The 13,209-nt window shown below is 30.8% G+C and overlaps 1 protein-coding gene across 2 annotated transcripts; it reads left to right on the top strand.

The window, feature by feature from the left end:
• Positions 1-5,161: 5,161 nt before the first annotated feature.
• On the top strand, positions 5,162-7,320 carry LOC109160576 (actin-depolymerizing factor 1). Of its 2 annotated transcripts, XM_019308862.1 has the most exons (3): positions 5,162-5,284; positions 6,396-6,661; positions 6,743-7,320. In XM_019308862.1, the coding sequence occupies exons 1-3, from the start codon at positions 5,282-5,284 to the stop codon at positions 6,891-6,893; spliced, it is 420 nt and encodes a 139-aa protein (XP_019164407.1). In that variant the 5' UTR covers positions 5,162-5,281; the 3' UTR covers positions 6,894-7,320. The 2 variants fall into 2 exon arrangements, with proteins under 2 accessions (XP_019164407.1, XP_019164406.1); XM_019308861.1 differs by lacking the exon at positions 5,162-5,284 and having other exon boundaries at positions 6,344-6,661.
• Positions 7,321-13,209: the final 5,889 nt, after the last annotated feature.

Below are 13,209 nucleotides of genomic sequence, written 5' to 3'. Positions count from 1 at the left end.
GACCTATATACTTATAATAATTAATGATTAATAATTAATAATAATAATAAAAATTAAAAAAAAAAAAAAAAAAAAAAAAAAGGGAGCAGCGCAAGCTGCTCCCCTCTTGGCTCTTGTATTCCCACTTTTCCCACCGTCCCACATCGGTGGGAAAAGTGGGAATGGAGCCTTGAGGCTCCTATTTAAGGAGCCTCAAGGCTCCACAAATTCATTCGTTGCCCATCTGGGATGGGCAACATTGAGGTTTTGGCTCCTCAAATTGAGGAGCCATTTCGGCTCCTTAAATAAAAGTTTATAGGTTTTTTTTTAAAATAATTAATAATATATAAACAGGGACGTTTTGGGGAAAATTTAATTTTCCCCAAAACGCTAACTGCAAACGCTGCATTTTGCAGCGTTTGCGAAAGCGGCGGTTTGACATGGTCAAACCGTTAAAAATGGCGGATCCGTCGATAACCAAACAGGGCCAATATCAATTGTAACTTTATATTTTGAATTATTTATTATCATCATCTATTGACAGCAATTGTCATTGACAAACTCTCAAAACAATTTGTTTCAACAGCGAATGGAAATTTAAAAAAATCAATGATTTCATTATTGTGGATGAAAAGTATGTACGCCACTTTATTCAATTGTTATGCCGTGGAACTGTGTCCACCTTGCAATGTGGACACAGTTCTATATTCATAATTACTGAACTATATGTTCATAATTATAAAGCTATATATTCATAATTTTTTAACTTCATATTCATAATTATTGAACTCTATATTCACTATTACAGAACTCTATGTTCATAATTATTGAACTATATGTTCATAATTATAAAGCTATATATTCACAATTTTTTAACTTCATATTCACAATTATTGAATCTCTTTATTCATAATTATAGAAGTATATGTTCATAATTATGTTCACAACTTTATGTTCATAATTTTTGAACTATATATTCATAATTATGAACAATTTTGGAACCGTGTCCACCTTTGTCCACCTTGCAAGGTGGACACGGTTCCACATCATAATTTTCCCACTTTATTGCTCTTATTACTTAAATTTAAAAAAAAAAAAATAGTAGCTACAACAAAAAATAATATATATGCATTTAATTAATTTAGAATTAGATGTCTCACAACACATGAAACATGTAGGGAAAACTACCATTACCAAATATCAACATGTGCTTATAAGATAAAGAGTTCATAGCATAACTAAGATCCCAGTCATATACACAACAAGACAAATCTAAAACTTCATACACCATAATCTCATTGCATGATGAATCCCTCTATGATACTACGAATAAACCAATTGCACATGACACACTACCAATAACAAGAAAAAAAAAAAAAAAAAGAGACATGTACTGAAAATGAAAACAATAACAATGCTACCTAAAAGAGAATTAGAAACATTTAAACCAAAAATAGTATTTATTTAGACTATGCTTTTAGACTTAATACTTAGATTAAAGTTATTACAAAGTTGCAAACATTTATTTTTGTGACAGTTATATATAATCAATTTCTCATATATTATCTTGCATTTATATACTTTAAATTACCGATTCAAATAAACAAATTCAACATTTATTTACCTATGCATGAACATCTTCTATATAATATTGCATTGATATACTTTGAAATACTTATTTAAAAGTAAGTATTGGGCATTATCTTATTCGCGCAAAGCGCGTAGAAAAACTAGTAAAATTCTAATAAGAGCCAATAATGTTAGGCCCTTAACTGGAACAAAAAAAAAAATGTCGGTAGTATTGTTTCTTAAAATGAATGGTTCATATTATTTTGATTTTAGTTTTTTTTTTTTTAATGATTTTCCTTATTTACCATATGTTATATTATTTTCTTCACTTAAATAACCTAAATTCCGTTAGTATAAACTTTAGTAACGGAATATTTCGTTAACTATTTATTATTTTAAACTTACTCATTAATTTCTATAAGAAAGGTCTTAGGTTCGAACGCATCCCAATTAGAGTTGACATAATTGTTAAACATATACTACGAATATGTTAAAATGTATTAAAAATATATATAATATAAATTTTAACATAAAATTTGGTCAAATAATTAGTTCAACTAAATACATAACATTCAAAGTTAAGCATCAAAGATTATAAATTAAGAATTTTAAAAATCATTTGATTTTTATGCATTTAAAAAAAAAGTTAGGTTAAGTTTTTTTTTCGTTTAATTAATCTTCTTTTGATTATTTAGATCCAAAAAAAAAAAAAACTTAATATTTCAATTATACTTTTGCATTATTGGTATGATTTAGGTCGTTATGGTATTAAAAATTTTTGTATGTATTTTTATAATGGTATAATTGTACATTACTTTACAAATATTATACTATTATTTTTTTATCGAACAAAATTGTTCTTACATCATTGTCAGACCTGCACGACCTAACTACAAAGTTGTTGATCATAAATACAATTACACATGGACTCTTAAACGGTAGGACCATTTTCCAAATAATTGACAATGTTGACATCCTACTGGCTCTAATTGAACAAGTTTACACATCAGAATTTTATCAATGCATGAAAGCTTCTAAAGAAATTTGTAAGTTCAGTTTACTATATCATAATAACAATATCTATTGTAACTATATATTTTGCATTATTTATTATCATCCTCTATTGACAGGAATTGTAACAATTGTTATTGACAAACTCTCAAAATAATATCTCAACAACGAATGTAAATTAAAAAAAAAAATCAATGATTTCATTATTGTTGATGAAAAGTATGTATGACACTTTATTACTCTTATTAAATTAAATAAATTAGTAGCTACAAAAAAAATACATATGCATTTAATTAGTTTAGAATTAGATGTCTATAATTACTTTATTTAAATAAATTCAATATTTATTTATTTATGCATGAACATCTCCGATGTAATATTGAATTGATATACTTTGAAATACTTATTTAAAAATAATCATTGGACATTATTCCATTCGTCCAAAGCGCGTAAAAGAAATAGTATATATATATATATATATATATATATACACACACACACACAAAGAGAGCCATGCAAGTGTTCAAAGTTGCCAACATGGGTTAGTGCGCCTTTTGTTCTTGAAACGACTTTTCTTGAGGTACACTAATGATCATGATAAATTGGATCCGTGTACAAAAGAATAAATAAATTCGGAAACAAAAATAAAAATAACAAATAAAAAATAAAAAATCTTAAAGATGGGTTGCGTGAGAGTAACGCAGAAAGTTGAATAAAGATTCTTAATGGACCCCAGCTTGTAGTGCCATTACTTTCCAATCTGTTCACTCAATTGACTAAAATCAGCCTTCCAATTTGCAACAAAATAGTATACAATAAATAAATATATAAGTATATTATATAATTATAATACCAAAAACTCAACATACCTATTTAAATTATTATTTTATCTCAAAATAAGTGGTCGAGTCTCTATTGACTTAGACATGATTATATACTTAAAATTAATAAGTTTGATTTTTACCAGCACTCTTCCGATCGAACTCTCAGCACAAGATATTTCTAATATAATTTACTACTCCTGTGTAGTTTGAAAACAAACTAGAAATTTCATTAACTGAGATCAAGATGACAAAATATTACAAATAAAATGAAAGTGAAAAATCAACTATAAAAGCATACTCTCAGACTAACATATAAGTGCTTAATTATGCAACATTTAGATTACAAGTCAACAAATATTTAAATTAATTCCATATATTTTTGTATCTGAGTACAAGTTTTTTTGTGGTAGTTAAAGTTTTTTACACCTCATTGCAATATGAATATCATTTTATAGAATACAATTTTTATATATTGATACAAAAATTAGGGATAAAGTACAAATAAGTCACCGAACTATTTGGGAAATCGCAATTAAGTCACCCCACTCAAATAACCTACAAATAAGTCATTGAACTCGAAAAAAAAGAGCAATTAACATTTTTAACAGGTTAACTCCAAGTTTTTGCTAACTGGATTTCCAGATGTTTATTTTATTTACATTTTTTTTTTATTATAATCCACATACATAGTACTCCGTAATATATTTTAAAGTAATTATAATCAAAATAATTTTGTCTTGTTTAGATCTAATTTATTTATTTGTTATTATTTTTTAATAAGAAGATCTAGTGAAAAATAATAATAAATCAATCATTCAATCAATAAAACCTCGACAAGACAAAACTATTTTAATTATAATTACTTTAAAATATATTATTATGTAGGTGGATTATAATAAAAAAAAACGTAAATAAAATAAACATTTGGCAATCCAGTCAACAAAAACCTATAGTTAACCTGTTAAAAATGTTAATTGTTTTTTTTTTTTTTTCTGAGTTCAATGACTTATTTTCTCTCTTTTTTTTTTTTCAGATTCAATGACTTATTTGGGAGTTATTTGAGTTTGATGGCTTAATTGCTGTTTCCCAAATAGTTTAGTGACTTATTTGTACTTTATCCCCAAAAATTATTATCAAATATGTTATGAATTACTCCCCTTTGTCCAATATTATATTTCATATTTCATATTTCATATTTATTAATTAAATTAATATTTTTTCTGAAATATGTTAATAAATAAAAAAATTAATTTTTTATTTATTAACATATTTCTTTAATAATTTATGTAATTCTCAAATTTATATTTTTATATTTAATACGTAGTAGAAGTTTTAAACATATAAAATTTATATTATATTAAATAGTAAATATTGTAAGTCAAGTATTGTTATCTAAATAGAATACGGAATATTAGAATATACAAAAGGAGTAGTACTCAAAAAAGTATTCTCTTTTTCTTTTCCGTATTTTATATGCAAATATTATTAAATTAATTGTTTTCAAAAATATGTTACGGAGTATTAAATTAATATATTATTGCAGCTTGGCCAATTAGTTCAAGCCGAGCTTTGCTTCACTAATGTAGATACGCCGTCGTTTTGTTTACATTTTGCGTTTTGAGAATTTGAGTTGTCCAAGCCGACTCATCTGAGCCGATTCTTTCAGCGCCGGCTTCAGCAGTCAAGTCTTTTTCTCATTACGCGGCGCCAAGTAATTGATTCAATCCGCAGCCACACACTAGAATTGGGTATTCCAACCACACAGTATAATCGCCCACCTGAGAGGAGAGGCGCTGCTTCATAAGAAGAGCTCCAACGCCCTTCTGCCACACACAGAAAGTCGGTTTCCTTCTCTGGTTGGCAAAGTCTCTCTTGGGTCCTAATTCAGTACAGCGAAAATGGTGAGTTCTTTGTTTTTTTTTTTTTTTTTTTTTTTTTTTCCTTTAAAAAATCCATTTTTCTTTTCTGGGTACTGCGTTTTCTTGGGTGTCATTTGATTCCATGTATGGGTTTAGTGCTTGATCTGTGTTCAAATGGGAATTGATGATCATCTGTGGCTTGAGATCTTTAAAAGGTTCAGAATTTCGGTTCTTGATTGTTTAAGCAGCTCATGCAATTCAATATTGTGTAACTCTTTTGTCGATGTGGGTTGAGCTGAGCTGGAGATTCAAGATTGTGTTCTGAGCATTACTGTAATGGATCTGAAGTTCTTGATGATTTGTGCTTGATCCACTGTGTTCTTACTAATCTGAGATGGTACTGTTTGATATTTGGATTTTTTTTCTAGTAGTTTCTGATAGGAATTGGTGATTGGGGATAATCCTGTATAGGAATAGTTGTGGATTGGAATATAGGTATTCAAATAATTTTATCTATGATTGGTACAGTGTCATAGGAGAAAGTGCTGTACCTTTTTTATTGGCTTTTACTTGAATTTGTTGTTAAGATATATGATTGAACTTCCATAGGTAATGTTTTGTAATTATTGTGGCATGTATGCATTTCTTTCTATGCTCTTTCAGAGGGCCTTTAGGATTCTGTATTGGTTCATGTTACCCCTAAATCTAGCTTATTCATTACTGATGGTGGTTGGGAGTAAGGTTTGTTGATTGGACATAATTTTTGAATCCAATTGATTGCCCACAAAAGGCGAAATTCCCTAGCTCCGGCCCCGGCCCCGGCCCCGGCCCCACACTTTTGCCAGACAATATAGTGGAGGGTAAATAACGATGACTCAGCGGCCCACTAGTGCCTGTTGCCCAATTGCTACTCATGTTTGTTGAGTGCTTAGAAAAACATCCTGGAGCTTCATCAATCTCGTTAATTGTATGAGATTTTGAATTGTCTTGCTTTTTTGATGGATTGGGATTAGAGATTCCTGAGTAAATAGTGCATATTTTCTAAATTTGAACTGTTCTGAAGTTCTTGGGATGGTTATTGTTGGTGTTTCGTTTCTCGTGGAAGTTTATGCAATCCATAGTTGTAGAATTCTTCTTACACTTCATCTTTCAGGCTAATGCAGCTTCTGGGATGGCAGTGCACGATGACTGCAAGTTGAGGTTCTTGGAGCTGAAAGCGAAAAGAACGCACCGTTTTATTGTTTTCAAGATCGAGGAGAAGCAGAAGCAGGTCATTGTCGAAAAGGTTGGTGAGCCAGCGCAAAGCTACGAGGATTTCACCGCTAGCCTTCCTGCTGATGAATGCCGATACGCAGTTTATGATTTTGATTTCGTGACAGCGGAGAACTGCCAGAAAAGCAAGATTTTCTTCATCGCATGGTACTCTTGTCGTTGGCAAATGTTTATTTAGTAAATTTATCTTCCGAGAGCTGCTCACGTGTTTTCTTTTGTCGTCTTAAGGTCCCCCGACACATCAAGGGTTAGGAGCAAGATGATATACGCGAGCTCCAAGGATAGATTCAAGAGGGAGCTCGATGGAATTCAGGTGGAACTCCAAGCGACCGACCCGACTGAAATGGGTATGGATGTGATTAGAAGCCGCGCTAACTAGATGCAGCAGAGAGAGATGGATCGATAGACTTCTGATAGACATTGTAAGGGAGAACTCACTGCAGTCTTCTTTACTCGGTCAAAATGTTTTTATGGTTTGTGAAAGGGAAAAACTTGGCTACCGATAATATTTGATTGCCAAGGGCTACCATATGATCTTCTTCTTCTATTTATTTTGAACAAAATTTGTGGTGTCTGGTATATGAGTTGATGATTTGTTGCCTCAAAAATTCATTGTGTGTGCCTCACTAATAGTTTGATGCCTATGATCCATAATGTTAAAGAGCTTGCAAGGGGGATAGATGCTACTTTTAGTTTCCCTTTTTTTGCCTTTATAGTAGTTCATCTGATATTTCACCCTAGCTCTGTCTTGTGATCAGATCAGAAATATGAATATTTTGTTTTCTTCAAGTTAAGAGATGCAAGAATCATAGTGCTGTTATATTTGCCTTAATGCTGTCCCATGATGTTTCTGCAACTTACCTGTAAAATGTATGGGGTAGATGGAACTCATGATTCATACAAGGTTGTTTGTACATGAAGGGGGCTCTGCCCCTTGTGCGCAGTGAGTAAAAGTCTAGTTTAGCCTCCTGTTGGTCAGTTGAGTCACCATGATTTATTCATCTGCAAACTGTCAGGTCGGAGTGTGGGGGTGTTTGGGGTGGGCAATTCCACCTCGTGGAGTTAAAAAAATTCATTACAAAACTTAAAAGTAGAAGAAGAAGAATAGTTTTGAGCGGTTGGAAATGTGATGAGGGCCCGCAATCAAGAAAGCCAATAGATTGTTTGGAGTTGAATTTGTGACTTTGTAATTATTAAATAAGAAAGTCAATAGGTTGTTGGGAGTTGAAATTGTGACTTTGTAATTACTAAGTCAGCTTGATGGATTTGGTTGAGGTTGTCCCATTTGTGGTGAATTTTTAATGATATGTTTTGACATAATTTTTGATATTTTTTGAAATATAATGTTGAATTTGTTAAGGAATTGTGGACTCCCTTGAATTCTGAATAGATGGTTAGAAATGCCTTAATCAAGAAGTTTTTGAAGACTAATTTTAATAATCATATGGTAATTTATGGTTGTCCTAATTCCTATGATGGAAAAGTTTCATGGGATTCATCATATTTTATATAGGCTAAAGTGAACATTACATGTACATTGATGAAACCATTATGGTTGTATCTATAATTGACAAATTACTCCTTTTTGTGAAAAGAAATTAATAACATCCATAGTAGCTTAAGTTTATTTAAGAGTTTTTTTTTTTTTTGGAGACCTATAAGCCAGGTAAGAAAACGAATCAAAATAATAATAACAAATAATAAGAAAAGTGTAAGTGGTCACCAATTGAGGACCACTCACATGTGCCTACCTTTGCATGTCTACGGCATAAATGTATCAAAATATAATTATTGAGGTTTATGAGGTCATCTCATGCAATAATAAACTCACATTTATCATTAGTAAGAACCACTTTCAATGCTTGTTTTGTTCTCCCAAAAGAATGAATCCCCAATCCTATTAAAGGCGCTTTATGTCACACTATCGATGTCGAGTTATACTAAACTTTTAAATTGACCATCTGTGGTTCTTTGACTTTCAAATCGTTACCACCCGTGTCATAATCCTTCTAGGTGGACCATGTCTGGTTAAATTTAGAAAGTTGAAGGGCCATGAGTGATTAACTTGAACCATAGATGGTAATAATTTGAAACTCGAAGGACCACTGGTAATTAATTTGAATGTTTAAGACTAAATGTAACAAAATCACTATATTCGGAGGATCTCATATGACATTAATTCTTTTATTAATTTATGTCACAAAATATTGAATATTTTTTTGTAGTTAGCATGTATTTTAGTTTAAGGAATCTTAAGATTTAAGACTATCAAAAATCAACAAACGATGACAACAAGAATCAATTCTTTCAAACAAGGCTATTAACATGAAAGCTCTGGGATAACGTGTTGATGCGTAGGCTTTTCCAAGTTACTATAAGATGATAATGGATGAATAGGAAAGATTGACAACTTAAAACGTGGACAAGTTATTACCATGTTTAATGTACATGTTGAGTTGGAAAATTTTAAATAAACTCGAGGGGTGTATTCAATCAAAACTTTTAAAGAGTTCCAAAAACTTTTAACGATTTTCAATTTAGATTTTTACAGGGCGTTTGGTTGGAAGGAGGGAATTAGGGGAGAAAAGAATAGTAATTCGGTGTGAAAAGAATAATGTGAGAATTTAAATTACATTGTTTGGTAAGAAAGAATAGGATGATGGGAAATTGAAAGGGAAGAAGTGAATAAATAATAAAATGTCCTTATATGATATTAATATAATAATGATAATAAGGGTAAAGTGGTAATTTATAATAGAATTGCAATTCCTAGGGGGCCATAAGAATTGCAATTCCATGGTTGGAGGGAATTGCAGTAATTCCCTCCAACCAAACCATAGAATTACAATTCCATGGAATTTGATAGGAATGGAATTGCAATTCCATCCCACCAAACACCCCATTTAAAAGTATCGATATTCTCGATTCAAACTTTTCAAAAGTCATTAAAAGTATACCGGTATTCGTTTCAGACTTTTATAGAGTCTTTAAAAGTCTACTAGTATTCAAAAATTTATCAAATTTCATAAACTCTATCAGAATAGGATTTCTGTACACTTTTTCTTTATTAATATAAATAGATGAATCCATCCCTCTAAGTCTCTAACCCCAAACTTTTCAATTTTCTCTACAACCTTTTTTCTTTTATTTAAATCAGACAAACTTTTCATCAATTTTTATCAACAATCCTTTCATAAATATTCATATACTTTTTATATTTTTATCATTTATACAAACAAATTTCTTCATTTATTATTTTCGCTAAAATCTACTGCGGACAGCAGCAAGCATTGCTGCTCGCAACAGAAATCTTTTGCTACGACCAGTAGCAAGTTGCTATTGGTCGTAGTAAAATTAACATACTCAATTTTTATTAATTTTTTTTTATATAATTAACATAATTTTATATACTTGTATGATTGGTTATATTTAGTGAAATTGATTATTTTTTATTTATGTATAATATACTCTATTTTTTGACAATCAATATTTTTTTTTTTACAATACATTAATTTATTTATGATTTATAAAAATATATTTTTGTAAGAAAATTATAAATAATGTATTAATAGAAGGTATGGAATGTCTATAAGAGTGTATTCAATTTAGAGTTTTAATAATTTTTGTAGACTTTTTAATATGATTTTTTTTTAAGTCTATAACTATTTGTCCTACGGATTGTGATAGACTCTTACAAAGGCTCTGTTTGACAAACCTAGTTGAAAAGCTATAAGGTAGGAGCTGATAGCTGAAAAGGAGCTGAAAATCTATAAGCTTGGAGCTGAAAATTGAAGAGCTGTTAAGCTAGCTGTTATGATTGAAAGTGTTTGGTAAAATTAGCTTTTTGATAAGCTGATAAATGTAAAAAGACTAAAAATGATATCTTCATAAAATTTAAATTAGTTTGTTTACATATTAAAATTTAACATTTCGTCTTCCATAAACACTTTTTAAAATAAAACTATTAGCATGATCATGATCTAGCATCCTATAATGAAGTAGCAATATTGTTGCGAATCTCCTTCATCTCCATAGAGGTGTGACTTAAATTTTCGTTGATGGAGATATTCCTACTTGAATCTTGAAGTTTAACAGGCGGTATGTATTCTGGATGCTGCTCAAGCACATTAAACATCATGTCATATTGTGAATTCTTCCGAATATAATTATGTAGTGCAAATGTGGCCATAATAACATCAATTTGGGTCTCCTCACTAAACTGCGGCATTTTAGCAAGTATCTTCCATCTCTTATTCAATACTCCAAACGACCTCTCAATACAACTTCGAAAAGAAGAATGTGCACAATTGATGCTTCTTGAGCATTAGTTGGCGGCTCTTGTTCAATTTGAGATTGAAGCCATATTGCTAATTTTAAAATAACATTAATAATAATAATAATAATAATAATAATAATAATAATAATAATAATAATAATAATAATAATAATAATAATAATAATAATAATAATAATAATAATAATAATAAGCTAAAGTTTCAACATAATTGTTTAGCAGGAAACAAGACTAAGGAAGGGATTGACGGGAAAGTTGGGATAGGGGAAGAGAAAGGGTTTTAATTCATAAGGTTAAAATATGTCATTACTTTAAAATAATAAGGGTAAAGATGGAAAAAAAGTTAGGAAACTAGTAGCTTATTTTGAAACGCTACATAAAGTAACGTTCTAAAATAAGCTCTTATTTTAAGCTAAGAGCTTATTTTGAGAACATTACCAAACAGAATTTATAGCTTATTAGTAGCTTAAAATAAGTTATAAGCTCCTAGCTTAGCGTTGCCAAACAGAGCCAAAGTTGATGAGAGTTTAAAAGATTTTAAGAAAATCTACAAAAACTCTACAAAAGTCTTTTAAAATTAATCACTTTAAAAATCTTTGAAAGTATTTAAATGTTTGATTGAATACGCCCCTTAAGAATCTTAAGTTAAAGGATTCCTTCCTTTTTTTTTTTTTTTTTTTTTTTTTTTTTTTAGATAGTTGAAATATGTAAAATTTATACAATTACTTATTTGTCTTTTAGTAATATTGAGTTGAAAACTTATTTTTAGATTACTGATATACGTAATTTTCCTCTTTGCATCTCTCTCACTCTCTTATTGTTGCACTCTTGCACCAAGCTAAAAACTTATTCATTCTCTCATTCATGATGTAAATTTTGTCCAACCATCCAACCATTGTTATTAAAGTATAAAATTTGGATGTTGAACTATGAGTAACTAAGAGATTAAATCTAAACTATGTTGATCATTGATTAACAAAAATGTCATTTTTCCAACAAAAGAATGCATCACATGCCAAATAATTATTGATTAAATACTTAATAAAATAACTTGATTTGCACCCTAAGATTATAGTTACCTTAAAACTAGTAACAGAGTGCTTCATTGCGGTTAAGATCATACTTAACTTGAACAAGATTAATCTCCGTATATTGTTATAATTAACTAGCTTGATTAATCTTGGTATGAGTCTTAATTGATTGACCAAAAAAGTTTATCCTTTTGGGTGTGGGTCTCAAAAGAAAAACATGCTCGATTTACCTCATCATGACCTAAGGAGGGGTTTATAGGACTTAGGATTAGTTCGATGAGAGGTAGAATAACGTGAAATAAATAATACTCCATAACAATTAGTTTGACTAGCATCCTCCAAATAAAAATAAAAAATAAAAAAGGAAAATAAAAATTGTACTCAACTCTTCAAAGGGAGTAACTACCTCCACTTGTATGGATTTTATTGGAGAAACAAAAAATAAAAATAAAGGAATCAATATTTTGTCCCACTTTTTTTTTAATAGATGAATCAAAGTACGCCACGTCATAAAGGAGTAGAAAATGAATTAAAAAGGGAAAAATGGTCAAATAAACCACTAAATCAGAGACCAAAATTCAATTGAGTCATTGAATCAATAAAGAGTTTGTTGTGATTTATTGTGCCCGTTGGCCATTAGCTCCTAACCGATGAATGAGATGATCCTCTTCTTTTCTCCCTTATCTCTCTATTTCTGAATATTCTTACAACAGAGTTCAATTAAACCACTCACCATTCAAAAGTTATCCAATTTTTCAATATAACATGTTGTTTCAGGTCCACGCAAGTTAAATAAAAATTGTTGGTATATATATGATGTGGAAATACTTTCTTTATTTTATTGATTGTTGGTGGCATAAAATCTCACGAACCACACAAAATTTAACCTGCATGAATCTAGAATAACATATGATAGATACCCCAAATCTGGCACTCAGCCAAGAGGTACGAACAGTAATCAGACCCGATTGTGGGATGACACTTGGCAGTACAAAAGGAAGGGATTCTCTCGTAGCCCACGACGATGCAAGCATCAGGGAGACCAGGCCGCCAAGCGGGTATACACCTGGTAGGGGTCTTCGGCTGGCTCAGGTGGGTGACCAGGCTCAGTAGTCGGGGTGTCCTTGACCGAGCCCTCACAAAGGTTCGGATGGGCGACCAGGCTCTGTGGTGGGAGTGTCCCCGTCTGGGTGCCTTAGCCTCCCTAACTGGGCTACCTCGTCAGGTAGTCGGCGCGCCCCCGACCGAGTGCGCGCTCCGGAGGCAGTTAATGACAGATTCTGCGGAAATTCCTTTCCTTGTTCTCGCATTAATTATAGTAGATTCCTAAGTTAATCTAGTTATTCTCTTGCCCTACTTACCATGTAAAG

This window comes from Ipomoea nil, unplaced genomic scaffold, assembly GCF_001879475.1.
Source record: "Ipomoea nil cultivar Tokyo-kokei standard unplaced genomic scaffold, Asagao_1.1 scaffold2848, whole genome shotgun sequence".
Lineage (NCBI taxonomy): Eukaryota > Viridiplantae > Streptophyta > Magnoliopsida > Solanales > Convolvulaceae > Ipomoea > Ipomoea nil.
This window is presented reverse-complemented; position numbering and strand designations above follow the sequence as displayed.

Excerpts from the sequence above, each read along its gene's own strand:
- LOC109160576 (XM_019308861.1), top strand. The coding sequence starts at position 6,351 with ATGCAATCCATAGTTGTAGAATTCTTCTTACACTTCATCTTTCAGGCT. Across the intron at positions 6,662-6,742 it reads AAGATTTTCTTCATCGCATG|GTCCCCCGACACATCAAGGG; the intron begins GTACTCTTGTCG and ends TGTCGTCTTAAG.